Source organism: Nilaparvata lugens, chromosome 5 (genome assembly GCF_014356525.2).
Source record: "Nilaparvata lugens isolate BPH chromosome 5, ASM1435652v1, whole genome shotgun sequence".
Classification (NCBI taxonomy): Eukaryota; Metazoa; Arthropoda; class Insecta; order Hemiptera; family Delphacidae; genus Nilaparvata; species Nilaparvata lugens.
Window position 1 is genome coordinate 26579419 of NC_052508.1, and position 18793 is coordinate 26598211.

An 18793-nucleotide genomic window follows, 5' to 3' on the forward strand; every position below is an offset into this window, starting at 1 on the left:
AATTGTAATCACGAAAGGATTTTTCTCTGATATTAATGATACCATTTTTAATTATAGTAATGCTGAATAGAATAAACAACTACCTAAGTAAATAAAAAAATTCGAAAAATCCATTTTGATTTCAGGTTCTTGCTTTATAATATACAGATGAATCCAAAAGACTTTGATTTATTTAACAAACAGAAGAAAGACGACAAGTCAAAAATCAGTATGGCCGTGAATTTGCTAGCGAGGGTCAACGAAAAACAAGTTGTATCTCGTCTGCTAACTTTACATAGAAATTGTGTAATCTAATCGGTAAAAGTTTTGTCAAAATTCACAAAATGCAAGCTGCAAGGGTGGTTTCCGGCGTCAATATTTTAAAAAAAGTTACAAGCAGATCCAAAGTATCTCATTTTAAAAGATGTATTTCAACCACACATTCTTTGAAGGATTCATTTCAGGTTCAAGACGCTGATGACTTCAACCAGAGAGTAAAAAACAGCAAGAAGCCCGTGGTCGTGGATTTTTTTGCAACGTAAGACTGAATAAAATTTCATTCCTAGCTTTATTATGTGTTTGAAATTTTACTCTAGGGCTTTTAAGTGTTTTTGTAGTGTTTATTACCTAACCTCTCAAATTGTGTAGTTATGCAACAACTACAGAAGTAAGTTAAACTACATTGATGGCCTAATGATACCTACTATTTATTGAAGAGGTTAAATCAAAACTTTATTTAAGAATAAAGTGAACAACTATTTCGGACTAAATGCCGTAACTTTATCTAAATTTGGAAGAGGAATAGCACAAGGTTACCTTATCTCTTTTCTCCCTTCATTTTGTTGATGTAGGCTACTTATTGTATTTAAATTAATAATAAAGATTAAATAATTTTGAATCTTGAAAGATTTTTCTATTAGTATAAGAAATTCAACAATACAAAATTAATAATGTTTGCATTAGGCTGCACTCAAGACAGTCTGATTAAAAATCATTAATATATTATTTACTGTCGCTACAATCATCATAATGATTTAGTATTGATCCTAATGAGTCATTTTTGTTTCTAAAACTGAAAGACTGAACTGAAATTAAGTAAACAATAACTAAGGACTACAGAAAATAATGAATTGATTGATACTGTTCTATGCCTAACAAGATGTAATTAATGTTTTTATTGACAATTCTCTATGTTTAAACTGAATTCATGAGTTAATACATTTATTTATATATGATTATAGCCTATATGAGCATTTTATCCAAGTTTAAAAACAATCGATAACGTACTGAAGTAGGTAACAGCAAATAGGCTATTGATAATAAATTATTGATTACCACCTGTTTTGGAATGGCGGATGAAGAGACTCTGAGTATTCTGTGGAATCTTATCAATTCATGCAAAATTCTAACGTCAGAAAAGACGAGAACAGCTATCGTCTAATTACAGTTGATGAGCGATAAGAGAAGAGTCGTCTGTGGCCGGTGGCTCAGCTGTATAAGCACCAGAAGGCCGGTTGCATATGAACCACAATTGCATTGAGATGTGGGAGCTAGTATTTTCCTTCTGTGGTACCACAAACGCAGCGCATACGGAATGCATTGGCAGGCATGGCAGTGACACTGATACTTCCACATGATGTTGCGCGCTGTGGTAGCGATTGTCGTACCACTGGTGTGAGCACTATGCTTCCCCTAGCTTCTGTACCACAATCGCAGTCGCTATGTTAAAACACCCGAGTATGATACAATTACAAACATTTCAAAACTGTTGCACTAATGCGCGTTTTCTCGAATGTAGTATGAAAGACTCTCTGCATTATGCCGATTGCAGACGAATCACTATCGCATATGGGATGTGGGACTGATATACCACAGAATAATACGACTAACGCAGAGAGACTTTCACACTACATTCGAGAAAACGAAGAATGCCAAGCTAGGGGAAGCGTAGTGCTCAAACCAGTGGTACTACAATCGCAAGGAAAATAATCTCATACTACAGCGCGCAACGCCATGTGGATGTGTGGCATCAATGCCACTGCCATGCCTGCCAATGTATTCCATATGCACTGCATTTGTGATACCACAGTTGGAAAATAATCGCTCCCACATTCCACATGCGATAGTGGTTCGTCTGCAACCGGCCTAAGGAACAATGATCCGCTTGCCTCGCTTGTGTGTACGATCAGTAGCACTAGTACGCGTCTAGAGCTAATTTTTTAATTAGTCGGCTACTCTTTATAATTATTGGGCCACGCGGTTTCCGATGGCTCTGTATAGGGCCTAAGGCTCTAAGAGGCCAAGCATTATTATACAGTACCACAAATATGACTACGATTTTCCGATTAACCAGAACTCGCAAATTGCGGCTACACCTGTGGCTCTATAATAAGCCTCTTTGATGCAGTCGAGGTTGAGCGCGACTTACCCGTGTCAGCTACTGTTTCTGAGGCTTCATCAGGTTTTACATTGAAATTATGATTAAAATGTATTTATTTTAATCTTTAGTTTCTAAAACCGTTAATGTTTCTTGTTTGAAGGTGGTGTAATCCTTGTAAAGCACTTGCCCCTCGTTTGGAGAGTGTGATTGCTGAAACGAATGGAAAGGTAGATCTAGCCAAAGTTGATATCGACGAGCATTCAGACCTGGCTCTTGATTATGACGTAAGTATAACTTTTCTTTTGAATGTAGTAGACGAAATGGCTTTTTATAATAAATCAATTGTTTAATGATGTAAATTATCTTAATAATCAGAGGAATTATACTATGCTCGATGTGCAAAAGCGGGCAAAATGAAGATCTCTTTAATTTCTTTGGAAAGTGTTAAATTTTATTTAACAAAATTCAGATTTAGTATCTGGGGAGTGCGATAGCTAAACTAGCGACAGGCTATTGATATATTGAACGGAGAGAGCTAGGAGAAATTGATAAGATTCATTAGAATAACCTACAGTAACTATATTACCCACAGTATAGCTATTGACTACAAGCATGACATGGCATCAAGTTTCTGATTGGTTAACTCGGTCACATGATACAAATCCGCCATTAAGATTCCAAGCAAACTTTCCTATATTATAGCATTAGACATTTGGAACTTATCACTTATTTTACCGATTGGAAGCATATTATGAACTTAAGATGAGTTTCATTTATCATTTTTGAAGAGAAATTTATTATACTTTAATATAGACAAAAAAGGTTACTTTAAAAAACCTAATAAAGCTTAAAACATCAATTTTCCTTCCCTCGGACTCCTCGCAGACCACTTCTAGAGCTTTCGCGGACAACTTAAGCTGCGTTTACACCAACGCTATTAGCAAAATGTTAATAACTTAATCCTTACAGATTATATTAGATTAAACATAATTTATCATACATATGATGAACATATGTGTTTGTCAAGTTCCGTTCAATCTAATAGAATCTATAATGATTAAGTTAACATTTTGTTAATAACTTTGGTGTAAACGCAGCTTTATTGGGAACCAGTGATGTATATAAATATGCAGAAAGATAAATTTCAATTTTGTGTATTTCCTCATCCAATTTCAAATGATCGAACTTCAAATAATCCAATTTCAAAATATTTTTTGTGACTCAATTGAATATAATATTTTATGAAATATTTAACCATGATTAAGTGCTGATTGAAGACGTCTTGACTTCTCTGATTGATTCTCTTCAGTACTGAGTACCCTACCAATAACATGTTCAATTGGTCAATAGCTTAAGTACCTAAGGACCTAGGTCGAAAATTCATATGAATTTCGAGTTGCATTACAACGAGCAGTGGTTTTTTAGCAGATTAGAAATATCAATAAATATAAACAATAATGGTATGTGTGTTATTTTTCAATTGCTTACATTTTTATTAAATTCATCAAGTTGTCATCAAGGCGGGGAAAAAATTCCAATGGCCATACTGTGGGTAATATTGTTACTGTAGAATAGCCTGGAGGTACCGATCTCCAAGAATAGTATATAGTAGGTTGCCTTGATTACATAAGACGCGTGGAGAACGCAGCCTGCTATGGTGTGACGTCATGCTGCGACCTCTCGGCCCGGCTTAACATGAATTCAAATGTAAAAATACCAAACTTTGAGCCCTCATAGCAAATTTATTTATTTATTTATTTATAAGGTTAGCAAAAAAATACAAGAATCGGAAAAGGAAAAACAGGCTATTGCCTAAAACTTCTTCAATTTCCTAATTTAGTTTTAAATTGTCCAAATATTATCGGTTATGTTCATTCAAATTTCTACACCAAATCACAATTTAAAATATAAATTAGAATAAAACAAACAATTTTAAATAAATTAACCATCAACACTACATAGAAGTGATTGACGTCAAAATGTTCAGCATTTTATATCCCCTATGAAACAATATCAAAACCAATTTTCAGTAAAAATCCTATAAATGATACTGGTGAGTCTAAAACAAATCGTTTGATCACACGATTTGATTTGATAATACCATTTCAAATACGTTTTTGTACTTTCTCTTAGTTTTTTCTGCATCGTTTTAGTTCTTTCTCTTAAACAGATTCTATTCTCATTCAGACATTTTATCCTTATGAAGGTCTATGGAAAGAACTAACAGCTTCTTCAGGAATTTCAGGATATTAACGTCATTCTATCAACAACTCCTGAAAAAATGCGAACCCATCAACGGTTGCCCAGCTTTATCACAAAAATAAACAGTCTAGATAAGCCCTAAGAATGTATGAACATCATTCAATTATTATAAAGATTTTTATTTATCCTAATTATGATACAAAAATAGATAATCACGACTTTTAGTGACTTTAATGCTGTTATTTTATCAATAAATAAAGCGCATCACACTACTGTACTGTAAGGTAGTTGAAACATTTCATGAATAATTAATGTTATATTATTTAAAGTTATAATTAGTTGAAGTATTTAAATTATAATTAAGATCTATTCTTGCTTTACACAAGTGTTCTTTGCATTCATAAGTATCCCATGGACACATTGAAATAAAAAATAACATACATGAAAATAATCAATAGAATATACTAATAATCGTCAATAATAATAATACTGCACTGAGCAGAAACTAAAACACAATACAAGAGCAACTTGTTGGCACTACGCTTTCCAGTAGACAACTGAAATAATTATTAGTAACCAGACAGTTCAACGTTCTGAGAATAACTTGTAATCATGGTGAACAGTTCCATGAATTCGCTAAATTGGTTCTAGGTATTTGTCAATTAATAAAGTCTTAAACAAATAGTCATAAATACAAATGCTTGTAACTAGCATTCCGGGCGACGATACTATCAATTTTCACAAAAGATTGTCAAATAAGAAACAATAATCTTTAAATATAATTGGTCGATCAGCATAAAATTAAATATGATCGCTTTATTTTGTTATATTATTGTTTAAAATAAGTCAAAAACAAATAAGTTACCAGCCTTTTCACAAATATGAATCGGTTTTACCGATTGAATAAAGTGATAGATTCAAGGACTTTCTACACTTTTTAAAATGCACATTGATGTGAAGCTTGTTTCTTTCTGAATTGAATCACATATTCATATTTTTTATCAATACAGCGGTTTTTATGTGAGGAATTGATATTTGACGCAGTGTTTTGTATGTAATTCTTATGGGAAGCCGGCGTTTGCCGGCCGTGAGGTCGGAGTTTGACGTAGGCTCATGCCAGTTCATGCGCGTATGTTAACGCGATCGAGGCAACCTGCTATACACTATCCTTGACCGATCTCAGCTGATTGAGATGTTCAACACTTAGAGTAAATGTGTCTAGGAATCTTTGTGGTTTTCATGAACTGGTTTAAATAATGCATTTTTCTCTTAACTTTATTTCATTAATCATTATTAAACCACAAATAATGAATACTACCACAAATTTTGTAATAGTAGTCAACTCCTAGCAGATTGCTGTAGAAAATGCATCAAGTGATTATATTTATTTTGTTTTTGATGTCAATGAAGATTTTTTGAATTGAATAATTTATTTTAATATACAGGGTGATTCTAAATTATAGTAAAATAATTTAATACGTGATAGTAGAGGTGAAAATAAGAAAAAAATCTTATAAACATATATCCATAAACGCTTTATTAGCGAGCTATACAGAGTGAAAGTTTTCGTCCGGAATTCAGTTCCTCTGGTGAAATACACCGATGCTGAATTGTTTGGGGACTAGTTTTTGAAAAACTTATGCTGGATTCCTATGGAAAAATATCTCAAAAATTGAATAAAACTAGTCTGAAAGCTGTAGTGTGAGTAGTTTTTGAGAAAAAAGTTTAAATATGCAAAAAATTCAAGTAGAAAAACACAGACTTCTACGTTTGATGCCCAATAACTTTCTCTAATCACCAGTAAACAAATAATTTTTCGCAATAAAAATTGTGGAGAATTCAATTCTGAAAAGAATCATGTAAGCTGTGTAAACTAAATTTAAATGAAAGTTGAATAAAATGTATTCTAAAGGTGCATACAGACTTTCGCGCTGCTCCGCAACCGAACGTTACTCCAGCAGAGCGATTGTTGATCGACCGGGGAGCAACAGTGGTTCGACCGGGGAACGCGAGAAGATCTAACATCTTCCGTAACGTTCATGATGGGTGCGTGGGCGGAGCGACTGTGGTTCGATGGAGGAACGAGGGCGGTATGAGGGCGGAGCGTGCTCGGTGCGGGTTGGAAGCGCGTATATGTGTACGCAGCTTTATGTTGTACATTACACCACAAAAAATTGCTGTTTTATGAAGAACTAATAACTCATAGGTTGTAGCTGATTGCTTATTTGCAATTAGCTACAACCTATGAGTTGAATTTTCTACAATTTTTATTGCGAAAAATTATTTGTTTACTGGTGATTAAAGAAAGTTATTGGGCATCAAACGTAGAAGTCTGTGTTTTTCTACTCAGATTTTTTGCATATTTCAACTTTTTTCTCAAAAACTACTTACACTACAGCTTCCAGACTAGTTTTATTAAATTTTTGAGATATTTTCCCATAGGAATCCAGCATAAGTTTTACAAAAACTAGTCCCCAAACAATTCAGCATCGGTGTATTTCACCAGAGGAACCGAATTCCGGGCGAAATCTTTCACCTGTATAGCTCGCTAATGAAGCGTTTATGGATATATGTTTATAAGAACTTTTTTCTTATTTTTATCTCTACTATCACGTATTAAATTATTTTACTATGATTATGAATCACTCTGTATATCAATTATTTATTAATTTTCTTGAATTATTAATTAGGCCTATCATTATTAATCTGAAGAATTTATTCTAGTTTTAAATAATATAAGTAACTCAATTTGGGGTTTTCTCTCCAAAATGGAAAAAAATCCTAGAAATAATATTCTAGGGAATCAAGTATGTCATACGACAAGCAATATATTGGAGAATGTATCCTCCAATCCGATTTTCATGAATTCATTTGCTAACAGAACTGAAATTACTCACCCTAATGATTTCGACTTCAGGCGCTCATACTCATAAAATGAAAGTGATAAAAAAGTTTTTTTCTTAGAAATTTGTTCCATTTTGTTCACTTAATAGTATCCAAATATTCAGTGAAAAAAAACATTAAAAAAGTTTCCAAAAGCCTAATGCACAAACTTGACGACAGGTTCTCTTTAATTGTTTGAATTTTGAATTTGTTGCTACAGGAGATCCCAACCAATTCACAGTAATAGGCTATTAAAATATACTCTGTAGAAATAAATCTTAATTCAATAATATGAAACCCAACATTGTAGTTTTCCCTTCATTATTATTATATTTTTGACAGAGCCAAGCGTCAGAATAATCACGTTTGCCTCTAGCTTTAAGGTATATGAATGACTTTGTGAAACCACTGCTTGAAAAATTTAGTGTTGAGGTTGCATGGATATTTCAGAGGAATCTGTGATAAAAAAGTGCTTTTTCTACAGTCTCACAAGTAGTGCAATAGGTAGATCCTTGAATAATCCACTTGTTAAAGAGTATCAAAATTGTTATTTCCAAAAAAAACAATTTATTTCAATTGAATAAATTATTTTTTTATATATGAAATTCATTTCATAAGAAATTAAAACATCCCCTTTGCTGCTTTCTGATTTTTTATCATTGATCCGTGTTATTTTATTTTTCAAGTTATCTTCTTTTTGTTGTTATTTATATTTTGAAACCATGGTTCATATTGTGAGAAGAAAGTGTCATCTTTTGACCCACTGCCAACATACAAGGTGTTTCTTAAGTTGGCAGTGCAGAAGGAAAGTTAGGTTGCTAGTTTTGTGTGTATATGTATGTTTCTATTTACTGTATTTTGTACTTGTATAATTTTGTATTTTATAATCTATTAATTTCTTTTATTTATACTGAAAATGGTTATTTTAATATATTTCAATTTCAAAAGCAAGTGGGAGAAGGGGGGGGAGTGTTCCGTTTTATCTCACAGATTGAGATAAGCGCCGTTGGAACGATGTCTGCTTGGGGCCATCTTAGCTAATAGTCAGTTATGGGTTACAAACTCACGTTTTTGTTGTTTGGAATCCACCCAAGTCTGCATGTATCACCATCATACTTCCCAGTACACAGGTACAAGCCTAGGGCTTCAGTGGGAATCATCATCAGTAAAAATCAAAGTATAGGATCTCATTCTATTTGTTAGTCATAGGCTTTTTGGTGGCTATTTATTTCATGTATGCGCTTCAATCGATGGAAGATTTTCGGATTATAAAAGTGAATTATTTCCACAGGTTGGCTCTGTACCTGTCCTACTTGTAATACGCAATGGCAAAGTCGAGGAACGACTTGTGGGTCTTCAGGACACCGACAAACTCCGAAAGTTCATTGATAAGGCTGTGGCTGCAAACTAGAACAATCCAATTATGATTAGTATTTTCAATTATAATTATTATTGTGATCACAGGCCTTGAATTGATAGAAATATAATAACATACAAGAATATAAGAAATCTGCAATGTAATATTATTACTAATTTGGCTTTCAAAATTATATTTAAAATTCCAAGTACCATTCTGTATATTCGCCATGTTGGGTATGATGTAATGCAAAAATGTTGTTGTGTATATAGTTGAAAAAATCTCTAACTCAACGTGTTAGTGCTTTCCATCCTACAAAACCATCTTGTTATTGTTATGGATCCAAACCAGTCAGAGAAAATCAATTTAAACTATGGTTCTTATTTGTAAAATGTCTTGCTCAGTTAGTATTGGATCTGCTCAGAATAATTGTATTTTGTATCAAGCTTTATGCGACAAGAGAGTTGATACAAACGTTTTTGGTAGAAGAGTCAATTTTGTTTGCTTGTCATGTGAACTGATTTTATAAAATTGGATTGAAACTATGGGAAGAAATTACTCATAGACAGTTATAAGCAAATGAACGAAATTTTTTTAAGTGAAAGTGAAACTCTTCAGACGATCAATAATAAACGTTAAGTTTATTTGATGTTAAGTTAAGTTAAGGTTAAGTTAAGTTAAGTTAACCTTAACGTTAAGTTAAGGTTATTGAAAAAGTTTGCCTAACATTCGATAACTCCAGCTCAGCTCTTAAGAAAATTCGAGGAGTCGTTTCTACGGTAGTTGAATCACTAGGAAAAATTTCCTTTTATAGACCAGGCAATGAATGCTCAAAAAAGGGTATAGAGGGAAATGTTTGGAAGACAATTTTTGACCCCACAGTTCTGTTAAGGGTAGTAAGGAGATAAACATATCAAAAGTCCCCATCCCTACCCCCTGTGCTAAGGGGGTGGGGGTGGTTTAAAGGTACATTTTTTTGGTTTGTCGCATAAAACTAAAAAACTATGAAAACTGATGCTTAACGTAGGTCTGTCGAGCATTGAATTCTCTTTGAAATGATGTATTATTTTACTATTCCAAGTCAAATTTTTGGTTTCTCGCATAAAACTAAAAAACTATGAAAACTGATGCTTAACAATGACAATGACATTTGAAGGGGGTGTCTGTGAGCCAATTTTTGGCTTTGCAGCTTGATTTGGACTAGTTAGCAGGTAAACATAGCAGAAATGCGCATCTTCATCCCCTCTATTGAAGGTGTGGAACCCTCTACATTGAAGCTGCTATAACAATGAGAGGAAAACTTGGAATAGTAAAATAATACATCATTTCAAAGAGAATTCAATGCTCGACAAACCTACGATAAGCATCAGTTTTCATGATGCATTGTTGGAGAGGTATAAGCCCTGAAAGAGCAAAGCATTGGATAAAAACCTGTTATTTTAACAATTACACACCTTCATGAGCGAATATCTCAGGAACTGTTGGGAATATCACAAAATTCCACTGGACAAAAAGTGTAGAGAATCTATCAAGCTTCATTTTTGAATAGTTATTTCAGTCGGTTGAACGCATTGTTCTCAAGATATGAGCGTCGAAGTAAAACGCTGAAAAATGCAACTTATAAACCACCCTCATCCACTTAGCACATGAGTTAGGAATGGGGACTTTTGATATGTTCTCCTCCTAACTAGTCTCAACAAAGCTGCAAAGTCAAAATTTTTTTTTAAAACATCCACTCCAAATTCCTTTGTCAATATTGGTCTATTGTTGCAATAATGGATATTTCACACTCAACACTAAAGCTGCTGCAAAAGGTGTAGGGAATTTATAAAAGTGTGAAATAACACATCAAATTGAAGAGAATTTAATGCTCTATAAGCTCACAATCAACATTGATTTTTCCCATCGATTTTCAAAAAGTTATGATAGCAAAAATAAAAAACAATTGATGTCAAACGTGTCTTTTTCAAAAATGTCACACTTTCAAGAGCAGATATCTCGAAAACTAGAGGAGATATAAAGTTGTAGATATAGTAGGAAATTTTGTAAGCTTCAATTTGTTATATTACATTCAAGTCCTTAGGATACATAGTTTTCAAGTTTCATGCGAGAAACAAAAAAATGGTACCTTAAAACCACCCCCACCCGCTTAGCACAGGGGGTAGGGGTGGGGAATTGTGATATGTTTACCTCCTTACTACCCTTAACAGAACTGTGGGGTCAAAAATTGTCTTCCCAACTTTTCCCTCTATAACCTTTCCTTGACTGGACTAATAGGATTCTGCGAGGGATGTCGACTCTGAGATCTCGTACGGTAATTATTGCTTTTGATGGGCTTTGATATTATTATTTAACGGAACACTTGAGCCCATTGCCCATTTCGAATAATTACTATGGATGAATAAACTTTAATTTTCAAAGTCTGTTTGGTGAAGGTACAATATTCCTGGTATATAATAATACTGAGAGTGATGCCCACATAAGCTCTTAGGCTTGTGCATGGGTAATGAGTGAGAGGGCGGATGATGATGAGAGATGACTACTTTTTAGGTAGACGTGACCGACGGGTTATCATCTACTCCGAAAGACGAGGTGGCAGTATCTATGTGGTTGTGCTGTGGTCAAAAACTTTTGCCCCGATCGGTATGATTCACTTCTTTCCCTTAACTTCATGACCACGCAGTCATGGTCTCACAACTTGATCCCTGGACCGATTTCTCCTTCCACAGCATCAATACGCTAATATGCATAGCAATAACATTTGATCAACCAGCTGAGATTTGACAGCTGTTTGTGACAACAACCTATCATGCCGTAATTATTCTAAATGATGAATGCAGCAGCATGCGCAGTTGGCTTATGTCATCTTCCGCCCGCCCCGCACTGAAAAACTAGGGATCTTCTTATTAAACCACATCTATACATTTTCTGATGATCAAGAGCTTGAGATTTTTGTAGTTTCATCACTGAGAATATGATACATACCATAATCTCGAAATCTATATCAACTCAAATTTCATACAAAATCAACACAGACAAAGTTCAATATTAATTCACAAACAAACTGGTACAGTACATAATTAGCAATTCACATTAGCATTTAATTTATCAATATTTATCATTGATTCCAGTTTGATCGACTGACAACGGACTGATTTGAATTGAGCTGATATCGCTGGAGCTTGAATTGAGCTCATGAACTGGTGGTAAGGATAATGTTGATAATGCTATTGTCGTTTGGTATTAATGTTATCAATAGCAGTCTACATTCCAATTATTTAGTAATTCTAGTTAAAGGCTTTTTAAGCGCATAATATTTCTTGTGTAACTTTGTACAAAAATGATTTATTGATGTTTTGGGTAAAAATATAAATTTAAAGGTACCGGTATCCTATTTCTATTCACAAATATAGGGATACCTTTGCATCGAATTTTATATACAGCAATATTCTTTCTAACCTAAAGTGATGTGGCTGGGAACGTTAAAATTTATATCAAGAGCATAAATGTTATTACCGTCAAACCGGCTAACTTGGGAGAGTTTTCAACTTTGACTTGAAATTCAGTTCCATTATTATTTTAATAGTTTATTTCTCTTGTGCTCAAAACTTAGGTCTTTAATAATACTTCAAATATATACATTTAATTTCATTATTATTCCAACCTGTTTAAAAAAAAAAATGGTGTCCCAAGTCATACGCAGAAGTTGGGTAACTTCGGACACCAATATAATTTGCCTGAAATAAGACAATTGAGTGGTTGAAGGCTAACTTGTGACATTAGATTTTGATATTCATATTCATAATAACAATACTTTAACTGTAAAATAATTGAATAATAGATAAAATAATTGAGTGTTCACAATTGAAGTTATTAAAGGTTCAATTTCTAGGTTAGTGATAGTAGATTGTTATGACTGTTAAAAAAGTATCTTGGCTGTTAATTAGATGTTCAAAACGTTATTAAATAATATTTTCAATGATGTGTTCCAACAAATCCACAATGCCAGAACTCGGAATGAATTGCACAGACAGCTGGTAAGTTGGAATTGGAGGGTAGGGGTTAAACTGTCCCAAAAGTTAGACTACTGTCTCAAGTTAGCCGGTTTGACGGTACTCAGTTGTCCGTGTCTGTCAAGTAGTAAAAAAATGATAATTTATACCAATTCATAAAATTATGTAGATCTACGGTTCTACGTCATAATTTTTCACCAATATCTTCCATCTAATAAAAAAATTACAAACTTAGATTTTCTCCTATAAATAATTGAACGAGCGTTAGCGAAGTTCTCACTTTAAACTTACTAGAGCCCAAAGTCGTTTTCTGTCTGTATGTTCGACAAGAACTTTGGAGAGACTTGATCAATCAGCTTCAAATTTTGACCCCGAATTCTTTTGAACCTTTTTACTGGTCAAGTTCGTTGGACAACAAAATTGACTCACTCATTTTTCAGGGTATAAAAAAACATTGAAAGTGTGTGAGAAAAAAATTGTTTTGATTTATCAGTCAACTGGAATTATTTGCATGCTATTTCTGTGATTTTTCCATTTAATATAAAGAAGCTGATGTTATTATTTGGCAGTTGTCACAGAGACTGACAGACAGACAGACTTTATGCGCCGAAACATGATTTCAGCTGAATAATACACAACATTAATTTATAAGTTCTATAATATTAGCTCGCTTCCGATAACGTCTGTCTGCCTGTCTTAACATACACGTAAACACGTAATTAATACTACTTGTGATAGCAGTTGCTATGACAATTTTACTTTGTTCAAAGTGTTAAAATCTGGTGTGGCGCACTCACACAACTCTCCTTGCCGTTATGAAAATTGATCAACTGACGCTAGTGATAACGCGCATCTCGAGTCTACTATTCAAAGAACTAAGCCAGCTGGTGACAGGACAACAACGCTGCAGACACATGAAGTCTTCATAGTGAATGATTTAATAGAATCAACACTTGCCAACAGTTTGCAAATTGAATAATCTTATTTTCTCAAACTTCGAGCTTATTTTCAATTTTAGGTGGAAATCTTACTGAACATTAATTGTAGAGATTTTCATGCTCAATCTTTTCCACTTTAAATTTTCTGTTTAATTTGTTCCTGAAGCTTGATAATTGGGAATCTAGAATCAAATTTTACATAGATGGGGCGGAGCTTCTGAAATTTTACCAGATATGGGACTTGTGGCAGTTGTTAGAGCTTATCAATGACTTTTTTAAGTATCAATTTGATCAAAATCGTTGAAGCCGTTTTCGAGAAAATCGTGAAAAACCCTGCTTTTGACAACATTTTCGCCATTTTAACCGCCATCTTGAATTGCATTTGATCAAAATTGTTCGTGTCGGATCCTTAAGGGGGAAGGACCTTTAGTTCCAGATTTCAAGTCATTCCGTTAATTGGGAGATGAGATATCGTGTACACAGACGCACATACACTTATACACACACATACCCTACAGACCAATATCCAAAAACCACTTTTTTGGACTCAGGGGACCTTAAAACGTATAGGAATTTGGAAATTGGGGTACCTTATTTTTTTTCAGAAAGCAATACTTTCCTTACCTACGGTAATAGGGCAAGGAAAGTAAAATGTGAGTAGAAGCTTCTATTAGTGTTCACCAACACTTGATTATTCAATGTACAGGTACCGTACTCATTCATTTCATTTTTGTATAATTTATTATTACCTTCAAATGTTGATATCATTGAAACGGTTTGAGATATCGATGTGTGGGTTTCATCATTAATTGTCCTTTGAAATTCTGTATCGAAATCATGTATCACATGACCACCTTCCCATTTGAAAAAAATGAAGTTGGATTCAAAATGTAGTTGGATCCATATGACGGATCCAAGATGGCAGACAAAAGTTTTTTCTCATTTGGAATAGGATTCCCATGGAACCTTATAGTAGTTCTGTGAACAGTAGACCTCACGCAGTATTTTCATCCACAAGTACCTGATTGAAACTATAGACCTTATGGAAATACAGCAATAGACTGGCTTCTCCACACATCTGTGTAATCACTTGTCAGCTGATTTATGATGAATAATTCTATAGTCTGATTTTCACTCTCATATTGGCGTATGAAGGAGGCTCCTTTTTCCTTTTATATTATCCTTGAAATGCAAAATTTCCAAAAACCTTGTATATACGTCGACGCGCAATTAAAAAAGGAACATACCTGTCAAATTTCATGAAAATCTATTACCGCGTTTCGCTGTAAATGCGCAACATATATACATTCTAACATTTAAACATAAAGAGAAATGCCAAACCGTCGACTTGAATCTTAGACCTCACTTCGCTCGGCCAACTATTGTAATATCATACTTGTAAATATGTATTTAGCTGTTTCCATAATAATTCTCACCTACTCTATAATTACAAGTTGCGGATCTCAGAGATGAATACAACAGTTCATGAGCGAGTTATTCAACGCAGAGATCTCTAGTGTAGGACAGTTTATTTTTCTATGTGTATTATTCCTATAAGGCTTAATTTTTCTTGTTTCAAAAGCTTAGAAAGGTACTTAGGCTATTCTCACCTTCTACTCCTATTTCCGGAGCTGAAATGAAGTGGATTAAATAATAATAATAGGAGATGAAAACAAAGTTTATATTAATTACGTGATTTTAATTTATTGCCAGATTATAATAATTATTGTATCATGTTCTTATGTGAAGTAGGGGATCATGTCTTTGAAAACTCCGTAGGTTTATTTGTGTTAAATCCATATCTAGCCGGATTTCCTCTACTGTTGTATTTAGATAACAGCGATGAGATATCAGTGGGTTTACTCATAGCTGACGTCTCTTGTTCAAAGAGAAAATCCGAAATTCCAGGTGGGTATTATATGTTGTTAGAAAACTGTGTCTGGACTTGATTGATGTGATGAAAGCTTCGTTTTGGAGATCAGGTCACGTGGTTCGGCTCTTGAAAAACGACCTCTGCTCTCGCCAAAAGTCCATTAATTCGAAAGCGCGGCAATTGATACCATCTCACTTGCGTCCACTATGCAACAAGCAGTGGTTCTCATTCAATTATCAATATTTAGTGGTGTGTTGGGGCTTTGGCGTGCGAATAAACAGTTCCTTATTACAAAAATGGTGACTCGCCTACTTCGAGCATCTTTTGGTGGCCTAGATAACTCCCTTATATAGTTTCAGCTGCATCTGTTGATCTGTGTGTTTCATCCTTTCAATACATGATAGTTTACAGAAACATTTACGGTATACTCAGTTGAATCTATGAGCTCTGGAATGAATTACAATACGGTAGCCTTTTGTTAGAACAGTCTAATAACATTTTAAATTTTACAATTTACATGGTTTGAAATCGATCAACTTTTCTAAATAAAAATTAAATTTTTATTGATAAAATATAAATAAATCTAACAAGTGAATATTATACGATTATCTAGTTTGAAAATGATATTAAGGTATGTTTCGTACCCAGGAACATTGCCCTAGAATATTGGTAGGGAGTTCGGAAACACTCTGTTTACAGGATAGTGTTTACGATCAACTTTTTCTCCTTAAATACAATAGCAGAATATTATGTCTGATACTATTGTACTAGCTTGAGAAGTGCACCCCTTACTCTACTGCACACCATATCTTTTTGCAACATCTTATATACCGGTATTTAATTAATTGATATACACAAAAACAATTATTCTACATTTTTCCTTTTTTGAAATTTAATATTCTACTACTGTAGTATGGCTTTGCATTTTATTTGAGCGGGTTCTTCTTGTAGCAACATGAGAATATGAAGTTATGATTTCTAGTTGAATTGATAAAAGTATGGATAGATCTTGTTGGTTGTGTCAACTTGGAGAGGGTTGGTGCAGGGTGAGGGTTGGTGCAGGGTGAGGGGCGGTGCAGGGTGAGGGGTGGAACGCAACCAGAAAGGCAAACAACGCGATTTAGTGAGATCCACCTTATTCATATTGTCAGCATTACTTGTAGATATTATCGATGTTTCCCATTCAACTAATACTGTCAGTTTGCTGTCTGCTTATTGCGGCGGCGGCGGCGTCGGCGTCGGTATCATTCTTTCACATAACATTTGGTTTCTGGAGAAAACTTAATGCCTTTTTAATACGCGGCGTGTGTGACTGAGATAAGGCCAGAGTCGCAACTACTCTCTGTTCGTAAACAAACGGTTTATAGCTCGCTAAGCATTGCACTAACCGCCTTCGATTCCTCCGTACATCGCATTCTCAGCCAATATTATTCATTGCTGCTGCCAAACTCTGTCGCCTTATCACAATACAATTTGCGGGTCACAGTTTGAGCTGAAAGTGGAAAGCTCACTTTCTTCGTTGTAACTGAGGTGATTGATATTTTGGTACACATCCAATTTGTTGAGGATGAGGCGAACATGTGCTACGTATAGAGGCTCTATTATTTCTATTGACTAAGATGTTGCAAATGAAACAGATTTATAACTATGTATCATCCCTTCGAAATATTTTTTCAACCTGCCATAAATATCTATACAATATTTGAATGTTGGCCCATTTCATTTTTTTGGATGTTTCCGGATCTAAAAAATTCTCAACGTATCTGTAACGTATTAGTAAATTAACCGTACAGTTTTTGCTGAATGCGAGAATACACGTAAGTTTATTTTCAAAACTAGAAACTTTTCATAATCGTTTTGAAACTGATTCCTGGATAGGAAGAATTACCGAAGAAACATAATATTTTGTGAGAGAGGCCATCATTCCATTTTCTTCATTTACCCTTCCAAGGTTTTATAGAGTTTGAACGGGGTGAAGCAAAGAGAAAAACGTGTTGCTACAGCGATTTATGTGAGAAATAATGGATCCCGTATGTATATTCAGTTGGGGTTGGACCTAGTGTCGAATCTTTATGGAATTTTATAGAGAAAATACGGCCAGTCTTTCTGGCGACACGACTTGCGAATTATCGGAGACGCGGAACGGAGCAGGGGATGGATAACAGAGGGGGCCGAACACTTTTTATAGGAATGTCCGATGGAGGATGGATAGATTGCGCGTAATGCCTTATCGCGCTGAGAGCTCTGCATGTGCGCTTCTTTCTCTTTCCCTAAAATACGAAAAACATTTGCTAAAACCTTGCCTGAAATAATAAGAAAGCGAGAGCGTTTTGGGGTAAAATACAACCAATTCCCTCGATGCTCTTTGCTGTCCCTCGTGTATTACGCATCAGCTTGGGGGTGGGGATGTGCTTGTCTTCTTTTTTAGCCAATGTTGACAAAAGTACACCGATAGTGTGACACTATCTAGCGATGGGGAGTCAATGTGTATTGATAAAGTAGCACTGGCCATTAGTTGCGGAAAGTGATAGATTTTCATGGCTATTTGTGGTGAGGGGTGGGGTGATGTGATCAAGAATTTGGACATCATTAAAGCACTGGACACTTTTTATCTTGATATAGAAATAGTGGCCTATGAGTTGGTTATTTGATTTGGTAATGAATCACCCATGTAATATAGGGGCTGGATGCCAAAATATAATTCTTTCAGTATATTAATATAGTCTATATTTTTCTTAATTAGTGTATGAAGGCTGCTGGTATGAATGGGCACTAACCTATTCCCAATAATTCTACATTCCTTGCCCTAATACCATAGATAAGGAAAGTATTGCTTTCCGAAAAAGATTAAGGTATCCAAATTTCTAAATTTCTATACGCTTCGAAGTCCCTGAGTCCAAAAAAGTGTTTTTTTTTTTGGTATTGGTGTATTGAAATTTGAAACTTGAGGTCCTTACACTATAAGGATCTGACACGAGCAATTTCGATCAAATGCAATTCAAGATGGCGGCTAAAATTGCAAAAATGATGTCAAAAACAGGGGTTTTCGCGATTTTCTCAAAAACGGCTCCAACGATTTTGATCAAATTGATACCTAGAATAGTCATTGATAAGCTCTATAAACTGCTACAAGTCTGTGAAAATTTCAGGAGCTCCGCCCGATCTATG

The 18793-nt window shown here is 34.5% G+C and overlaps 1 protein-coding gene across 1 annotated transcript; it reads left to right on the forward strand.

The window, feature by feature from the left end:
- Window positions 1-31: 31 nt before the first annotated feature.
- LOC111060023 (thioredoxin, mitochondrial) lies at window positions 32-9094 on the forward strand. Its single transcript, XM_022347659.2, has 3 exons — window positions 32-517; window positions 2520-2643; window positions 8736-9094. The coding sequence occupies exons 1-3, from the start codon at window positions 324-326 to the stop codon at window positions 8853-8855; spliced, it is 438 nt and encodes a 145-aa protein (XP_022203351.2). The 5' UTR covers window positions 32-323; the 3' UTR covers window positions 8856-9094.
- The last annotated feature ends 9699 nt before the right edge of the window (window positions 9095-18793 follow it).